Source organism: Diabrotica undecimpunctata, chromosome 3 (assembly GCF_040954645.1).
Source record: "Diabrotica undecimpunctata isolate CICGRU chromosome 3, icDiaUnde3, whole genome shotgun sequence".
Taxonomy (NCBI): domain Eukaryota; kingdom Metazoa; phylum Arthropoda; class Insecta; order Coleoptera; family Chrysomelidae; genus Diabrotica; species Diabrotica undecimpunctata.
Window position 1 is genome coordinate 33585739 of NC_092805.1, and position 20067 is coordinate 33605805.

Genomic DNA, 20067 nt, shown 5'->3' on the forward strand with positions numbered 1-20067 from the left:
GTATCTGGTCATATTTCACTTTTTCTAAGGCAGTTGTTGTGTGCTGCTTGTATATTCTTTTTGTTGCTATGACTGATGTGTTGGTAGTATGATGCTATTTTTCAGTCTTAATTTTGTTTTCATATATAATTTGCTTCTTCTTCCTGCTTCTTCTTGCTTCTTCTTCCTGCGAGCTCTCTTATTGTTGCTCTAGCCATTGCTGTTTTCTGGACTGTCGCGTTAACATGTGGTGTGAATGTTACACCTTGGTCCATTAGGACACCTATCTCTTCTCTTTTTGAAGATAACCGCTTGGGTCTTCTTTGGGTTTATTGCTATTTTCCATCGGATGCTCCATTCTTCTATTGTATCCAGTTCCGTCTGTATATTTCTTACAGCTATATCCAGGTTCCGGTATTCTTGGAACGTCTGCTGTATATATACTATACAGAAGGGGTGATAAGACCGCCCTTTGTGTTACTTCAGCTTCCGGAGTTCCGTGTTCAGATAGAGCTGATCTTTTCTGGACCGTGAACCTCCGGTTGGTTATGTACGAGATGAGTTTTGTCATGGCCCCTCTGTATCCATAATCCCTCATTTTGTATCTCAATCCTTCATGTCAAATTATGTCGATTTCACTGTCTCTAGACCTCTTGTATTAACTTGCATTACGTTGGAAATAGTCTTATCATGCATTACTATTAATCAGCCCAAGCAGTCACTAAAAACCACACCAGGAACCATAGCACACCACCTTGTGAACACATTTTTTTAGTTACACGCACTGTTTCATCTCCTGCGTAAGCCAGAGGCTTCTACATTCCTCTTCTCTAACATTTTTTTGCACGCACAAATCAGTCTGCGCTTTGTTCACCCGTTTTCGCGGAAAATTTGTATCTATGTACCTAATCCTCGTAGGAAAAACTACACTCATGAAGGCTATGTTGCAGGTGTCAACTGTACAAATTGTTTGTACAAAATCAATAATATTCGAATAATAAAGCGTACGCGCTGGTCATTTAGCTAATACCACCACTCAATATTGATTAAACTGAATTAGCAATAAGTAGTATAGTTCCTGTTGTATAGTATTAATTATTATTGTATTTTGTTGTTAGGTTTCTGTGAGATGATGGCCGCCTATTTTCCTGAGTTCGAAACTATAAATCACGCTTTTGTTTGCCAATGGATGTTTACTTTGGAATCCAAATTACAAGAAAATGACGAACCCGAAGGAAAGAAAGAAATGGAAATAGATCTGTCGCTTCCAGAAATTGTTCCAAAGACGAAACCCAGGTAAGAAATTAGTATAAATTAAAAAAAATGTCATTTTTGGAAACAAAAAGCGCAAAAATAATGTAATTAATCTTTTGGTTAAATGTGCTGACACCCTGTTGTAGAAAAGCGATTAATTCTTTACTTGTATTGACTTTGTGTTGGTTGTGCTAAGTTTTATCAATTGATCGAATACAGGAAAATAAAATACTTTGTTCACTGGGCCTGAAAAATTAAAGACCTGGAATTGGTTTGAATACTATATTTTTCGACTTATAATCCGAAAACCTTTATTACTCAGTTTATTATAATAGTCTCCCGTTTTATACCGCTGTCGCGGCTTTGGGAGTATAGCAGGGTAGTCTGCTATATCTAGGGCCTACGGTATACAAGGAAGGTAACATGGCCAGTGCTACGCTTCAACCGTCTATTATTACCACTGGTTTTACCCAAGGTACTCATTTTTATTCAGGCTGAGTCGACCTGGGGCCTATAGACATTTTTAAAATGTCTAGATGTTCTTGCCGGCGGTGGGATTCGAACCCCGGACCACCGGCTTGCGAGTCAAGCATCCTACCGCTTGCGCTACGCAGGCCCACTCAGTTTATTGCCAGAAAAATATAGTAGTCAATGTTAATAAAAGCTTTAAAATTTAAAATCATGAAGCATTTTTTTGTTATTTTCGGTAATGTCACTCCTAGGTACTTTACGTGTTTCGTGGGTGTTAAACATGCTCCCGCACATTGTAATTCAACACTTTGCCTGTTCCTTTTCCCCTTTAGAATAATGGCTTCGGTTTTTTCTGAAGCAAGTTTCAGTACTTGCTGCGTCATCCATTTGAGTGTACTTTATTTTGTGAGCTAAATTTAATGATTTATTCAACCGGCTAACGCTCAAATTTATTCGATATTCTGCCCTGTCAGTTCTCGCTAAGTTATATTGTATGAAAATCACCAGTTCGCCCACAGTGGGCAAGATAAGTATAATATGATATAGAAGTTTCGTAATATACATGCATCATTTAATCTTGCCCTGTAGCCATTCAGTTGTCGTCATATTATTCTCAGTCTAACTGATAAATTGAAGCGAAAACTTAACTCATCTAAAAGTAGGGTCTTGCTAGAGATTCTTTAATGCACAGCAACACGAATCTGTTTCATGATGATCAATACGGTAATTGCAGATTCTCTTAGAACGATGTTATAACAGCATTAAAACAATTTGTTTGATTCCAAATGTATAAATGTTCTGTCTTCAGAGTATGTTGTATGAAGTACAGTTCTCATAGCCTCTTTTCAGTGTTTCTGGTTCTTGCTAATAATCTGGTTCAGTAGATAGCGAAGAAAAAAATGTATGTTGGTGATTATCAGAGAAAATCAACAGAATGATTGATGGATTAGCATTCGGAATACGCTTAGCCTTTAACAATCGAATCCTTAGAAGTGAGAGGTTTCTGTCATTGAAAACGTGATTTTCATAACGTCTAGCCATGCAGTGTTTAATGTGATACAGAGCTGTATCCCATCAGCAAGGCCTTAATAGAAGGAAACAACATGCTAATATAACTCAATAGTATACAAACACAACAAACTACTTTGCGAAAATTGGAGAATGCTAGAAAGATGGAGGGAATACATGGAAAAATTATTCTAAGTAGATCAATAGCCAGAAGTATTTATTCTTTGATGTTCTGGACAAAAAATAACTATCAGCGAAGTAGCACATGCAATAAAACGACTAAAGAACAATATAGTTCCGGGACCAGATAACCTATAGGCTGAAATAATAAAACGATTTATATATACGATATACTCCAACTCTTAATCTCCATCTCTAACAAGTCTACTTAATAAAATGTACGAAATCGGTGAATTGCCTAGATACTTGCTAGTTTCCACTTTCATTCCTCTACCAAGAATAAAAGTGCCATGAGATGCTCCGATCACAGGATTAAAAGCTTAAGAGTGTAGGCGCCACATTTCGGGACAATGCTTTTTAAATGCATTCATTTTTTTCGAATCCTGAGAAAACTAATAAGTATTTTTGAAAAATTTAAACGTAGAATGAAAGATTACATTATTGCCGAGGGCCGAAGGTCCCTGAAAACCTCTACAATGTTTATTTTAGTAAGTTACGGGGGTGAAAAAAAAAAAGAGAAAATTAAGTGTGATTTTTTGTTTCAAATATCTCATTCAAAACAAACTTTTTGTTTATTCTAAGGGACTTTCGGCCCTCAGTAATAATGTAATCTTTCATTCTCAAAAATATTTATTAGTTTTCTCAGGATTCGAAAAAAAAATGAATGCATTTAAAAAGCATTGGCCCGAAATTTTGCGCCTACGCTCTTAATGAGCTATGTACTAAAATTCTTCTTAGTATGATCCTATCTTGCATATACAAAAAACCTGAGGAAAATATTAGTGTGTTCAGTTTGGAACGGACTTGGAACGAGAAGTATGATTCTATATACATATTGTGAAACAAAGAGCTCGGGATGTAAATTGAGCATGTCTACGCATGCTTTATTGATTTCGGAAGGCATTTGAGAAAGTACATTTCAAATTTAATCAAATATTAAAGAAATATGGTATCGACGACAGAGATTTATGCCTAATCAGAAACTGGTAATTACAACTACAAAAGGCCTATATATGAGTAGGCACTGAAACCTCACAAGAATTTCCAATAAAGCGGGGCTTCAAGGTGTCATTGTGTAACTTAATAGTGTGGTGTTTAAAAATAATTGTATTAATCCACAAATATAGTAATAACGTGCTATAAGAAGTACTCACTGCTATCGGCACTTCCCAAGTGCCACGCGCCGTTTTTTTAATTTTTCCAGAACTTCCTTAGCTCTAAGGAAATATAGATATTTGGTACCCTTTTTGCCCAGCTTTCTTCGACTGCATTACTTTTTATGTTATATATGTTTCTGCTTCTTTTAGTTACATAGCTTGTTATTATCAAATTAAATTATTCGTCTTCTTATACCTCTTTATAAGCAATTCTACTTGTTCATTGGTAAATTAATATCTTTATGGAATGTTGTCACTTCTTCTTTTGCGCGGTCGTCCGATACTTCTTCTGCCGATTGGTGACTTATCTCTTGCTATTTTGACGACACGGGTCTCCCTCATTCTGCTTATGTGGCTATTCCATTCTTTATTTCTATTTTGTGTCCATTCATTTATACACTGTACGTTACATTTTCTTCTATTTTCACGTCTCTTTCGATCTCTCGGCGTATTACCTGTAATTCTTCTCAGTACTCTCATCTCTGCCGGTTCCAGTAGCCTTTGCGTTGTGTCTGTGTCGGGTCTTATTTCTGAGGCATATGTCATTATTGGTCTTACACGGTCTTACACTGGCTTTATAAATTCTTGACTTCATCTCAGTGGTAATGTGTCTGTTTCGCCATATAGTGTTATTAAGGCATCCTGACAGTCTATTTGCTTTTTGTACTTGATCTCTCACTTCTTTGCCCAGATCTCCATAGCTGGACAGTATTACTTGTTCAATACTGATGCCATCAATTTCTATTTTACATCTGGTTGGTTCTTTGCTGACTACTATTGTTTTATTTTTCTGAGATTAGATCTCATCTCAAATTAAATTATAAACCAGATTATTAATTGAATTATAAATTTTGAGAAGACTATAACCCTTAGATATAAAATTATAACAGTCAAAAAATCACCAGATTTTACAGAGTCTCAGAGTAACTGATTCATACGGCGCAAAATTTTTTTCAATTGACGTCAATTATTATTTTTATTATTATTTTGTAACTAACTAACTACCACTAACCTGTAGGTAGTTATATATTTCTTGTATTTTTGTTTAAGATACATATTTTTTGAATTTTTTGTTTAAGATACATATTTTTTGAATAGTTTATTTTGTTTCAATTTATTATTGCATGTTGAAGATAGTATTATATCCCTGACTGGAAGTAACGGAAATGCTTGTTGTAAGTTAGCCATTGACCCTCAACTTTGATTTAGCTTATAAAATTAGAGTTGTGTTTTTCCAATTTATGCAATTACAAATTGAAGGTTACCTACCTTTTTTAATTATTTTTTTTTTATGGATGGACTTACTACTTGATATTAACTTTGTTTAAAAATGGCTTCGTTAATTAATGATGATCAATACAGTATGAAAAACTACGAGTATATACATTTTTAATTGAGTGAGAAACATAATAAATGAATTTTTGGCAAATACAGGGAGAGCCACCCAAAAATTTTTCATCGAGATTTTATTCTCCCAATTCAACCCCCAAATCTGAGACGGCATTCATATCTCAAATCTTAAGTAGAAAGGGTTATCGTGAGATATATAATTTTAAAGATTCTTATTTTCATTTTGATCGGCCAGTTTTTGAGAAATTATGTTAAGTGTACACACTTACATTAAGTTTATTTTATTTATTGTGCTTGTGTGTGTGTTATGTATTTTGTTTGTTGCAACCCTATTGGCTATTAATTTTATTAGATATTGAAACTATTCTCCACCAACTTCCATATAGTAATAGAGACATAACTCAAAGTGTTCTCTAGCATTACACTCGAGTACAATGCCTTGCTGTAGTCTTGTATAGTCTTGTAATAATCCAGGCTGGATTGCATAATTTTTTCTTTAGATGGCCTACAAAGAAAGTTCAATGGATACAAGTCTGGTGAACATGCAGGCCATTTAGTAGTTAGCCCTTCCGATCCATTCGTGAAATGTTTCATTTAAAAAGTGTCTCACAGGTCGCGAAATGCGAAGAACACCCATCTTGTTGACAAAGTTGTTTTCACGATATCGGCCATCTTACTCAATTATGGCGGTTAAAGCGGGATTTGTGACATTTTTCTACACACACACACACACACGAACATAAATAATGGAAATTATGACAGTTAACTTTACCATTTCGGTAAAAGGAGCACTCATTAGAAAAATGAATATTAAAAACAAATTTAGGATTGCCGTAAATACGAGGTTCCGTTGAAAATATAAATAAATAACATTTAAAATTATTTATCACATGATACTCCTTTCTATCTGAGTTTAGGGATGAATTACACTTCCGCTTAGAAAGGTAACATTTAGAAATGATTTTATTTGCATATATGCCCCTCTAAATATAAACAATTATGGGTCCAAGCGTTTTTTATTGCACTAATAAAGTTTTCGAGATGTTGGTTCATACTGTACAGTGTCGGCAAAAAAATCGTTACATTGCCAAATAAATGACTAAATTCGAAGAAAAATTGCATGTGTTCAGTCTGCGCTTGTTTAGAATTTGAGGGGAGAGGGTATAACGTAATGACGACGGCGGCTGTCTGTAGTTTACTGAATACTGACCGCTTAGTTTAGTTTATTCTGTGTGTTTGTACTGTACACGCCTAAAAATGTAGAATTCTTTCTAAATAATTCTTGAAATGTAGAGGAGATTAAATGGACGAAAGAGTTTTAAATAAACAAGATCTAATTAAATAATAGTAGTAAAAGTTACTATGAAAACAGAGTTAGTTCCAGAGGTCTCAAAGCGTTTTACAAATACGTGAGATCAAAAATTCTGTTCAAAAACTGGTATACCATTATTAGAAAAATCTAATGATGGATTATGTTTAAAAGAAAAGGTTTGTGAAATCATAATTGTGCAGATAGTTTAGCGGCTCCAATGGCATCTTTACTGGCCAAATCTTTGCAAACAAATTCAATCCCAACTTCATGGAAATCTGAGATGTGATTAAACTTTTCACATGTAAAACCTTTGGATTGAAAATGAATTTTATAAAAACAAAATTTATGGTCATTTCAAAGAAAGATAACGTCTCGGCTAATCTTATCATAAGCAATGAACAGATCCAGAGAAGTCGTCATCATCATCATGCAACTTCTTCTGTCCACTGCTGGACATAGGTCTCTCCCATTTTTCGCCACTCTTCACGGTTCTGTGCTTCTTGTTGCCATTTCTTGGATATTCGTCTAATGTCGTCCATCCAGCGTGTTGGTGGTCGTCCTCTGCTGCGTTTGTCTTCTCGTGTGCGCCAGTCAATTAGTTTTCTGGTCCATCTTGTGTGTTTCAGTCTCGCTATGTGACCTGTCCAATTCCATTTCAGCTTGGCTATACGTTCGACGACATCACTGATACCTGTTCTTTTCCTTAAGTCTTGATTCCTTATTTTGTCTTTTTTGTCACGCCGAGAATTGATGTTTCCATGCGCCACTCGCATTTTAAGTGCTGTTGTTTTTGTGAGCGTGAGAGTTTCGAGTTTCTGCTCCGTATGTCATAATAGGAAGAACGCATTGGTCAAATGTCTTCCGTTTCATAGCTATCGGGATGTTGCTCTTAAAGATGTCTATTAATGAACCATACGCCGCCCAAGCAAGTGTTATTCGTCGTTGAACTTCGCAGGTCTGGTTGTCCTTGCCTATTCTGATTTCATGACCAAGATATATGTACATTTCTGTCAATTCTACCACTTGATTTTGGATGACTAGGTGTTCGCTGGGAACTAAATTTGTCATAAATTTGATCTTATTGATGTTCATTTTTAGACCTATTGTTGAAGATACGTTTTCTAATTCTTGTACCATTTGTTGTGCTTCACTCAGATCTTCGGTAATAAGTACTATGTCGTCGGCAAAACGCAGATGATTGAGCATTTCTCCATCTATTTTTATTCCTCTATTTTCCCACTTTAGCATTTTAAAGGCGTATTCGAGGACCGTTATAAATAATTTAGGTGAGAGAGTGTCGCCCTGTCTCACACCTCGCTTGATATGAATTTCTCTGGTGGTATCATGTAGTTTTACACGCATTGTGGCGTTTTGGTATAATGTTTGTACTAACTTTTTGGCCGGTAATCTATTCTACTATTGTTCAGAGCAGTTATAATGTTGTCTAATTCCACAGTGTCGAAAGCTTTGTGAAAGTCTACGAAGATAAGTACCAGTGGTCTGTTATATTCTAGCGACTTTTCTATTAAGGTTTTTACTGTTTGTAAGTGATCGTTTGTTACGAATTTTGAGCGGAAGCCAGCTTGTTCTCGGGGCTGGTAAAAATCTAACTTTTTCTCTAGTCTTGTCGTAATTATTCGGGTAAACATTTTATAGATGTGGTTCAATAAGCTGATTGGTCTATAGTTTTCTAGGTGTGCCTTGTCTAGTTTCTTGTGTAGTAAAATTGTTACTGCATTGTTCCATGTTTGTGGTATGCAACAATCTGTTAGACAAAGGTTAAACAACATTTGAAATTTGTTTGAGAAGGGCACGTCCGCCCATCTCTATAGCTTCTATTACGACTCCATCTTCTCCTGGCGCTTTGTTGTTTTTCATCTTTTTCATTACGTCCTGGATTTCGCTTAGTGTGATCTCTGGCATGAGCTCTGAACCCTGGTTGATAATTTTGCGTGATGCGGCGGCTTCCAAGTTCTTTTCGTCTTCTCTTTGGCTTGTGTATAGTTCTTAATCTTCTTTAAGTTCCATCTTCTATCGAAGGTTGTAAATCGTCATGGCTATACGGACTCTGTTGACTGCCGCTCTAAAAAGTTCTGCACTACTGCATTCAAACCATTCCCTATAGTTCTTGATAGAGGTCTTCAACTATGTGTAGTAGTTCTTCTCTATTTGATGTGGGGACTCCTTCTTTGTTCTTTAGTTTGTGTATTTCGCATTTTCCATTGTTTAGTCGTCTTCTCAGGACTTTCAGACTTTTATTCTCTTCTATAGTTCGCTGGACTTTTTCATTCTTAAATTTCCTTAAATCTTTCCTTATAGCTTTTGATACTTCTTTGTTTATTTTTCGCAGTTCTTCTTCGTCAATGCTTTCTTTACCTTTGATTTTTCTTCGAATTTCCATTAGTTGATTTGTTTCAATGGTTATTTTTTCGTCTTGGCGGCTTTTAGGGCAGCATTTTACTTGAGCCGCAGCATTTACTCTCGAATAGCTTCTACGATATTTTCGTTTAGGGCATTTACTTTATTGATGCATTCATTTTGTTGTAGGATTTTATTGATATTGCCTTGATATTCATTTAAATTCGTTGGGTCGTTCCATATTGGGTTGGCTTGCTTCCTAATCATTTTGGATCTTTCTGTTATTAAGTCTAATTTTAGTTTGGCTCTTACCATTTTATGATCGCTGCCTGTGGTAAAGCTATTAAGGACTTTGTCATCGTTGAATATATATTTTTTGTCAGTAATTATGTGTCTTCTCTTATCCAGAGAAGTGAAAAGGTATAAATATTGATAGCTGGTTACCCGAAACGCTAGATCCTTTACAAGAAATAAATGTCCGAATAGAGATAGCGAGAGCGGCATTTATAAAGATCAAATAATTTCTTTGTTGTAGCAGTCTCAACTTAGGGCTTCGAATAAGAAGGCTGAGATGCTATGTTTTTCAACTGTCCTTTATGAATCACAGGCTTGCACACAAGAAAACAGAAACGAATAAATGCCTTTGAAAGGTGGTGCTACCGCCGTATGTTAAAAATATAGACTAACAGAGTAACGAATGCAGAACTCCTTCAGAGTGTGAATAAAACGAAGAAAAGAAAGAAATAATCAGCATCCTGAAAACAAGGAATCTTGAATACTTTGTGCACGTCATTAGAGGATCTATGTACGTAATCCTGCAAAGCTTAATTCAGGGAAAAATAGAAGGCAAACAGAACCAAGGCAGGAGAAGAACATCCTGGCTTAAGAACTTGCGAAATTTGTTGGGACTTACAACAATTAAAATGTTTAGAACAGCAGTAAATAAAATTCGCCATATTAATTTCCAACCTCCGACGAGGAGGCGGAACCTGAGAAGATAAAGAAGCTGAGATAGACTGCATCTTAACCCTTTAATTGGAAGTATTACTTTTGATAACATAATGTCAACGCGAATATATGTAGTATATTATATGTACATTTTTAAAACTTATTTTTATTAAACAAATTGATGCATTACTTTTAATTCTAATCTTTTATTTTTATTTTCCAGAACTGTTAGTGTCAATTCTGAAACTGATGTGCCGAAACGAATGCACAAATTATCCGAAACGAGTGATGGTGGATCCACTAGTGATAGTTCTACTTCTTCCGGTAACGATGAACTGGATATATTACAAGAAATGTTCCCTGGAACGTGCCATATCGAGGTAAGATGTGTAACCGATTGTTATTCTCATCATTTGTAGTTACTTTTGTTTGATTTTTAACATATCTGCGGACTGTTCTAGTTGAGTTAACGAGATTTTTCACCTTATTTCTTGAAATTAAGCGAACTGTAATAATTGTATGTAAATACTGCAGTAATGTCAAATAGCAATGTAGAACATATTATCTTCATCTTACGATAGTTGAGTTTCTTCAACATAACAGTAAAATATACTCAGTGACATTAGCAGTGTTACACCCAGAAGGAATAATTTCTTGAACTTAATTTTTTGGCTACATGGTAGATTTACATCAAGAATGCAACGATAACGTTGTCAAGAATTTTTATTAACAAGTAATCAAAAAAAAAAAAAAAAAATTAATAATGTGTTTAGCGACCCCGTAGCTGAATACACTCCTGTATACGTCTAGGCATTGACAAAATGAGATGATCGATGTCCGCTTGTGGCACCTCGTCCCAAGCAACTTAAACTTCATGTATTAACTGTGCCAGAGTCTACGCAGGATGGTGCAAAGTGGACAGTCTCCTTCTCATCATATCCCATACATGTTCGATAGGATTTAAATCCGCAGCACGGGGCGACCACGGCAAAACATTAACGTCAGCTTCTTGGAGAAAGTCCATAGTTTGACGAGCAATATGGGAACGTGCGTTGTCTTGCTGAAAAAGGACGTCTTGACGGCCGTCGAGATAAGGCAGTAAAGTGGTTTTTAAGATGTCATCAACATAACGCGCAGCTGTCATATTGCCCCGAATAAACACAAGTGTGTTTATTTAAAAATTAAGTTCAAGAAATTATTCCTTCTGGGTGTAACGCTTCTACTGTCACTGAGTATTATGTGCGTGCCTTTGCATCACTGGAAAGTATCTCATACTTTAAGAGAAACTTAAAGTATCTCTTAAAGTATGCATGAAATATCATATTTTTTATAAATAATTTCCTGTAACGTATTATTTAATCTTTTCGATTAACGGGTTGACTGCCATGAGTACCACATGCGGTACTCAGTTAACTTGACATTTATGCTACAGCTCTTCTAGAGCATGTTGACCCATGAGGCCAAGACGATTTTTATTTATTTTAATTTAGGTTTTTGTAAGAATCTTTTGGGGGTTAGTTAATATCTTTTTAATTATTTCACACCATTTTGAACCTGAGTACCTGTGTTGGTGCTCATGGCCCCACGAGTGATGTTTTAATCAGGGGGCAATGAGCGCCATCTCAGGCACTCAAAATAAAATACTATATTCTAATATTTATTGACCTGCAGATTTCTGTAAACTAAAATTGAGAATATTAGGGGTTGCTAACGATAGATGTCTATCCTATTAGTAGCGGCAAATATAGAAAAAGCTTTTTGCAGGCTCTAACAGGTAGTTTAGTTGTCTGTTGATGCTTTCCAATACAGTCTTCTTCTTCTTCAAGTTCCCTGTTCGTTGCGAACGTTGGCTATCAGCATGGCAATTCTGATCGTGTTTGCGGCGCTTCTGAATAGTTCGACCGATGTGAGCCCGAACCACTTCCGCAGATTTTGGAGCCACGAATGTCTTCTCCTGCCTGGCCCTCGCTTACTGTCTACTTTCCCCTGGACAATCAATTCCAGTAGACGGTACTTATCGTGTCTCAATATGTGGCGATATTCGAGCTTTCTTTGTTTGATTGTGCTCACGATTTCTTTCTCCTTTCTGGTTCTTTGGAGTATCTCTATGTTGGTGACATGTTATTACACAATAACAAGTGACAATACAGTCGCGATTGTAAATTTTAATAATGGGTGTCTCGATTTCTGTACATTGTTCTTCCATTAACATATTTTTAGCTTCTCTAATAGCCTCCTTTATTTATTTGCCAATTTGCTGATATCTTACACTGATCTTTCCCTTCTCCTATCCATTATCGTTAGTATGTTAATGTTCATCCCACCTTTTTCTTTTATGTTACTCGGCGCAGGTGTCGCTGTAGTATTTCTTTACTAATATCTGTTAGTTTATTTAATTTTTCTTTTGCTTCGCTTATTGTTTCCGGTGCAGGTATATTGTTTTTCAGATATTCTAGTACCTTTCGTTTTTTTTTGTCGATGTCTTTTAGTTGTTTCCAGTCGTGTTTTATGGGTTTCGGTTTCGCACTTTTTTTAAGACCAAGAGAAATGTTGGCGACACGTGGGTTGTGATCCGACCTAATGTTCGCGCTGGAATATGTTTTTACCGATGTTACTGAATTTCTGAATCTTTTGTTAATTAAGATTTAATCGATTTAATTTCAAACGATATGTTGTGATGTGTCTTGAGATGATCGCCATGTATAAAGTCTTCTCTGTGGTAATCTGAAGTAAGTGTTGGTAATTACTAGTTCTTCTTCATCTGAAAACTGTTCTGCCTGTCTCGTGTGTTCATTTCACTCTCTTAGACTCCACGGTCCTGTTATGTCTCCAACGCGTCCTTTTCCAACTTTGGCATTAAAATCGCCAATGACCAATTTTATTGCTATTCTATTTATTAATCGCACAGTGCCTATATAGTTAAGTCATAATAGAATGCTTCTATTTCTTCGTCTGTTTTATCACCCGTGGGTGCGTATGCCTGAATGCTGTTAGTTTTTATTGGAAGTAAATCGATTTGGGTTAGTAGTATTCTGTCGGATAGTGGGACGAGATTAGTGACATGCTTGTTTATGTGTTTACTCATAATGATTTCTACGCCATGTATGTGTATTTTTTGTGTGTTGCCGGAGTAGCATAATTGATCATACATTTACCGGCGTCCTTCAAGCGCATTTCGCTAATGCCTATGATGTCTATGCTGAGCCTGTCCATTTATTTAATGACGTAAATTTTGCCTGCCTCATACATGGTATTTACGTTCCAGGTACAAAGTTTAATACTTTTCTTGTTTTTCATTGTCTAACCATGGTAGTTTTACTAGGGGTACTCTAAGAGTATTTAATGCAGTGGTTCTCCGTTGCCGTTTGCATTCTTATGCCATTGACCACAACCTTCGTTTCTCCGCGTTCCCGACCAATTTATTAACACCAAAATAAAAAATCTGTCTAAAAACCGTTGGTCAGTAAGTGAGGTATTGCTTATACCGGAAATTGTTCGGTGAATTACCTGTTGGTTCGCGGGAGGTATATAATTTTCCTCCTACTCACCGGTAAACTAGGTCGAGCATTCCCGTGTGCTTCCTGAGGACGCGCTCTCTGGGTGTTTACATGTTGAATCGAGAGTTTTTTAGGTTAACGTTTGCAATGTTACAATAAAACAGCATGTACTTGAAATGTCAAAAAAGATCCAAAGTCTACTTGTAGAGCTGGGTATCTACTCGTTACGGCTATGAAAAAATAGCCGTCCTTTATAACCTGTCATATCTCAGATTTGATATTATACAACATTGGTACTATATGCAAACGCGCAAGAACCGGATACCCAACTAACGACCAGTTAAAAATGCCCGCTTTTTGAAAAATATTACTTGAAGTTCATTAGTATATAAATACTCGTACTTATTTACTCGATTTACCGTGTTAGCCAACATTGTATAGCAATAAATTATCAATTAAAGACTTAAAAAAATTTTGGTGGATAAATATAGGACCTAATTGGTGTGCTACACCTTACATTGTTTGCCTACCTAAGTACTCCTTTGATAACTGGCGTGAATAATTATTTAAATTATCAACTCAATTATGTAGTTATTTTAAATAAGTAAATATAATGACTTCTACAACCTTGAAAAGGTGTAGGTGTTTTAAATAGCTGTATAGAATGTATGTGATATTAATATAACATACAGAAAGCCACGCAACGATTTGAAACATTTTGTTCTATTAATTGTATCTACAATATAAGGGTAGTAAACTCAGACTCCTCTATTTGACGTTTCGACCATAGTCCAAGATATTAGATTCTAAGGACGATGTCAAAACAAAAAAATTTTTCACAATGGTTAAAAGGCAAATGTATCCCTAATGTTTCAAAAAATGCGTTTTGGTTATAGATAATGCCTCCTACCACAATGTACAGATGGCTCCTAGCCAAATTTTTCATGAAAAAAAAAGCAGTTTAACGGAGGTATTTAATACGAAACCAATGCTTTAAAAATCGAATTGTATGCATTAATTAAAAATCGTAAACCATTTTATAAAAGATATTTTGTTGACACGCTTCTAGCGGAACATGACATTTTGACATTGCGTCTACCATCTTACCATTCGGAGCTGAACCGCATTGAAAGAATATTTGCACTAGTAAAGAATGAAGTAGCAGTCTGTAATGTCTCACTAAAATTAGTTGATGTACGGCAGCTAACAGAAGACAAATCTCAAGAACAATTCAAAACTGGCAAAACATTTGATCCCCCGCAGAGAAGATTGAAAAAGAATATATGGAAATAGGTTATTATGGACGAGGTGTCACTATTACATTAATCAAAATTTTAGTTTTAACAATTTTTATAATTATATGTTTAATATTTACGATTTAAACGGAATTCTAAACAAGCTCACATCTTATTCCTTGAGAATGAAATAAAAATATTTCGAAATATTCCTGTTTAATACCTAGTCACTAAATAGTATAATTTTATTTGTATTTATATAAATTCATCATCACCAACAGCTATTTCATCCATCGTCGGATGTAACCTCCCTTACTTTAATTGTTCGTCTTCTTATTTCTTCATTGGACTTGCGATCGCTGAGCTTTATGTTGAGCATTCTCCGTTCCATAGCTCTCTTGAGTCACTTGGAATTTGTGGACTATGTTATTGTTAAAAGCCCATGTTTCAGTTCCATATGTCAGTACCGGCAGCACATACTGATCGAGAAAGTTTTTGCCTTTAAAGTATTTGGTAAATTTGATTTAAATACTGTTTGTAATCTTCCGAATGCTTCTGGTGCTAAGAAACATCTTCTATTTAAGTCTGCCTTTGATATTTAAGTGAAGCTTTGATAATTTGATTTTTTGTTCTATATATATATATATATATATATATATATATATATATATATATATATATATGACTCAACCTTTTCTATATTATTGTCCAGAGTTATATCCTCAGTTATATCTAGAGATTCGTTTGTTAGATATTTAGTTTTTGCTAGCTTAATTTTTAGCCCTATATATTTTTATGTTGTATTTAGGTAAACACCGTTTCCTGCAATTCTCCTCTCCTTTGCTATTAACGCAACATCATCGGCAAATCTCAGGTGATTCAGGTTTTCGCCGTCTATCGTCACTCCTTTGCTTCCCGATTCTAAAGTTCTGAACATATCTTCTAAGCAAATAGCGTGGGCTATTTATATATTATTGTTATGATCTGCTTTTAACCTGTTGGTGTTAATGGGACTCAACTACTTTAATGAATTAATCAAAAAAATAATTTTATTAATTAAGCAAATCAAAACATAAACAAAAAACAAATCTCAAGGCTCAATTTTTATATAAATCACCTTCATTTCTGGCTTCTAGTATTTCTTAGTTGTTTCTTTATCGGTCTAGACACGGGAAAATAAAAATACACACATAAATTCACTAGAAATTATCAATACCATTTATTTGATCAAAAGGAATTAAAATATTAAATATTACAATTTTCTTAATCCTAGTATATTTATATCATACTAAAAACACGAATAGAGAATCTTATTTCTTATTGTCTCCTTTGTAACTAAAACCAACTTAAACAATTTATAACAAACAAATCTGATTGAATTTTCATAATTTTATAATAATGAAATGTTATGAAATTTAATATGCAATATGGTATTTGTTTGGGAAAGTATGTACTTACTATTTCTTTCTTATTTTTACATTTAATATTTTTTCATGGTGTCCACCGTACAAGGATTATAGCAACATTCGTTGACAATTCCATGTAATTTTCGAATTTTGTTGAGAAGAAGAGAGAGTACGGTATCCTTTGAAAGGTAAGGATAAAGTACATCGTTGTTACTGTAATCTGAATCGATGGTGTTTAAAAAGTCACTGTCCATATTCATTAGGTCGTGTCAGTAAATTAAGAAATTAACTGGTCTTATAATAACTTATCATTGATGTTTGTACAAAGAATATAGACTTACCCCTTGAAATATTGATGTGTTTTTAGCCAACGAAATCTCGTTGGTACGTCGGGACGCCAGCCGACGCGGCTCTATGGCACGAGAGCCAACAAACTTGGTGTGTTTCGTTCGCTGTCTTGGGAGGAAGTGTTGAGATTGCAGGTCAGACAAGAACCTACTGGCCGTTGGGTGGAAGAGGGTACATCAATAAATCACCATATTGTATTGTGATTTTGAGTGGCGATAATTTAAGCTAATTGTGACCGTACACTTGTGTGTATTGGCGACACAAGACAAAAATAACAAAGGAAGTCAAATTCTCCGTACTTAAAACATAATAAATGAGACAGCCAGTTTAGCAATTTTACGAAATAACAGGAAACAATATATTTTAACAAAGTCGTTAGAATACAGGATTCAATTCGATCACATTACAGTACCGTAACAGAAAAATATTAAATGTAAAAATAAGAAAGAAATAGTAAGTACATACTTTCCCAAACAGTATTTAATACAAAAAACCCCTAAATCCATGTCACAAAAGAAAACGACTGACCTTTGCTGATAAATCGACAATGTCTGCACACGTAAAATGTTTCCTTCCTGGATTGTGTTATAACCAAAAGAACTCGTCCACGTTCCCCAATAATATGTTTCTGCTACTCTGCAAATTCTGCTTTCCTTCTTGTTCACTGCTTCCCACAGTGCTCGTTCCTATCCTCTTCTAATGCAATGAATCACTTCTACTTTTTATGACCCAAGGATCTCTTTTATCAACTTGGTGCCACAAATTTAAACAAACTTTTCCTCGTTACTTACACAACTGGACACGTCAGACTCAAAGGAGTTTTCAAAAGAACCTCTCTACTTGGTCTATCACCCGTTAAACTATTCTGCTAATAACACTTGTAACTTTTAACACAACCTGCGGTACTTTTCCAACACACGGTCTTCAAAACTGGACTTCTCCTTTCGATCGAACAAACACAACCCTCTAAAATCTACTCATTCATTCCAGACATCGGCTCGTTCTCCCCTTGCATCATTATTTTTCATCCAATCAAAAAACTTTCAACCATACGATATAATTTACCATTTTTAACCTCTCTTGTAATTCTAAAGAAATTCTCAAACTTTCGTATTTGTTTGTTTTTTCTGGAGTTTCAAGAATAAATGAAATTCCTTATACCTTTATAGCCAAAACTTAATTATACACTTTCTATATATATATATATATATATATATATATATATATATATATATATATATATATATATATATATATATATATATATATATAAGTAGGATGGCGATCTTACTAGCATTTAGAGCTAGCATTAATAAGCAATGTAATAAAATGTTACAATTCGAAGGAGCACTCATTAACGTGGGAATAAAATGATACAAGCATGAATGAAATGTGTAATTTAATGACTATCTTTGTTACTATAATTAAATTAAGGTCTGGTCAAAGTTTTTTCGTAGAGTTCTTATATTTAAACCTCCGATTCACACAAGTCCACGAAGCACAGAACACTATAGCACTGTTACATTTTTAAGGTCACTAAAGATGCTAATTCTTTTGCGAAAAGTGTAGATTTTAAACTATAAGCGAGACACACAATAACTATATAATATACGCGACAGTTATTAATTACATTCAAATTATAATTGTCTACCAGGCGGTTGTTGGGTGACAACTTCGAAATTTCTATTAGATAGGTAAAACTTATCCATCTTATTTAATAGTTTCTACTGCAACAATATTCAGCTCGACCAGTGTGACTTTGACTGGACTATTGCAGTTCATTAAAAGAATAAGTTGAGGCAACATTTTCCTTTTTCATTTTAATCATATAGCCGACGTGTAAATATGTTCAAGGTTTAGGTTCATTGTTTAGAAATCCACAAACTCTAGTAGCCGTTGTAGTATTCGTAGCGTTAGTTAATACTACTACTACTTGTCGGTTTATAACGTTCTCCGCCGTTTTCCGACTTCCAATCGCCACTTAGTCCGGTTGTTCCACAGGTCTTCTTCTATGGTCCTCTCTCTCAGTTCTTTATTTATTCCTTCACTCCAACTTTTTCTCAGTCTACCTCGTTTTCTCTTTCCTTCTAGTTGCCATTTTAATATTTCTTTTGGTATTCGTTGTTCATCCATTCTTTGTATGTGTCCGAACCAGATAAGTTGTTTTGTTGTTAGGTCATCTGTGATTGTTCGTTTGATTCCCATTATTTCTCTAATGCGTTTGTTGGTAATCCTTTCTCTTCTAGATCTTCCTGCAGCGCTTCTCCAAAAATCGATTTCCATCGATTTCAGCGTTACCAGTGTTCTTTCTTTCAGTGGCCATATCTCACAGCTGTACAAAGTGATACTTTTTACTATAGTCTCATATATCCTCTTTTTATTTTCTTGGCTGATGGATTGGTCCCATAAAATGCTGTTTAACATTGTGATGGTTTTTCTCCCTGACGTATTTCTCTCTCTTATGGCTTTGTCTAATGTTCCATCTTGTGAAATAGTGATACCTAGATATTGGTAGTCACAGCAGTGCTTTATCGTGGTGTTATCGTCTAATATGAGATCTTTTTGTTCTACTCCAATGCACAGGTATTCGGTTTTCTTTTTATTTACCTCTTGACCCTATATATCATATCATACTCTTCAATTAATTTTCGTGCCATATATTTAAATCGTCATAATCTTGAGCCATTATTACTTGATCGTCTGCAAAGTTGAGCGTATATACCATAGTGTTTGTGAGAGGTATCCCCATTCTCCTGCATTTTTGTTTCCATCTTTTTAAAGAACTTTCGAGCTATATTTTAAATAAAGTGGGAGACAAACAACATCCTTGCTTTAATCCTTTTGATGTTATAAATCCTGTTGTTATTTGTGTCCCTGCTTTTATTTTTGTTATTGGTTGGTTGTATAGCACTTTGACGGCTTTTATTAATTCTATATTAATATTCGTGCTTTCCATTGATTGCCACAGCTTCTTCAGTGGAACGCTGTCGTAGGCTTTCCGTAGGTCGACGAGCAACATATGAATCTCTTGATTCCGTGCCATCTTTTTTTCTATTATCTGGATTAAGGAGAAAATGTGGAAATGTTAATGAAATAGTGGATCGACCCGTACGAAATCCTGCTTGTTCTTCTGCTTCATAATCTAGCTATTCTTCGGTAATTTTCACAATTATTTTTATCACCCTTTTTATGTATAGTACTGAGGTATGATATCTTCCATTTCGTAGGGATTTCGCTTGTGTTTATGCATTCTTGAAATAGTTGTCGAAGACATTCGTACAATTTGTTCGTTCCGTACTTAAACAATTCTCCGGGTATATTCCCTGGTCCGGGTGCTTTGTTCCTCTTCAGCTGTTTACACACATTTTTAATTTCCTTTGTTGTTAATCTTATTGGCGAGCCGACTATTGAAATTCTATCTTGGTTTTGATTTCTATGTTCTTGAAATTCGACTCTGTCCTCTACCAAAAGTCCTTTGAAATACTCTTCCCAGTCTTCCGGTTTTATGCTTTGTATTACTCCTTTATTCTTTTCTTTTCTCAATTTTTTTATCAGTTTCCACCA

General features: G+C 35.0%; 1 protein-coding gene across 3 annotated transcripts in view; it reads left to right on the top strand.

The window, feature by feature from the left end:
- The window catches only part of LOC140436660 (CUE domain-containing protein 2), an 81761-nt gene that overhangs the window by 45509 nt on the left and 16185 nt on the right, over positions 1-20067 (top strand). For all 3 annotated transcript variants that reach the window (XR_011950299.1, XM_072525664.1, XM_072525663.1), the window contains exons 3-4: positions 1098-1275; positions 10241-10397. Coding sequence is in view for 2 of the 3 variants with exons in the window: in XM_072525664.1 (XP_072381765.1) it covers positions 1098-1275; positions 10241-10397 (335 nt within the window). In the remaining variant the exon portion in view is untranslated. The remainder of the gene's footprint in view (positions 1-1097; positions 1276-10240; positions 10398-20067) is intronic.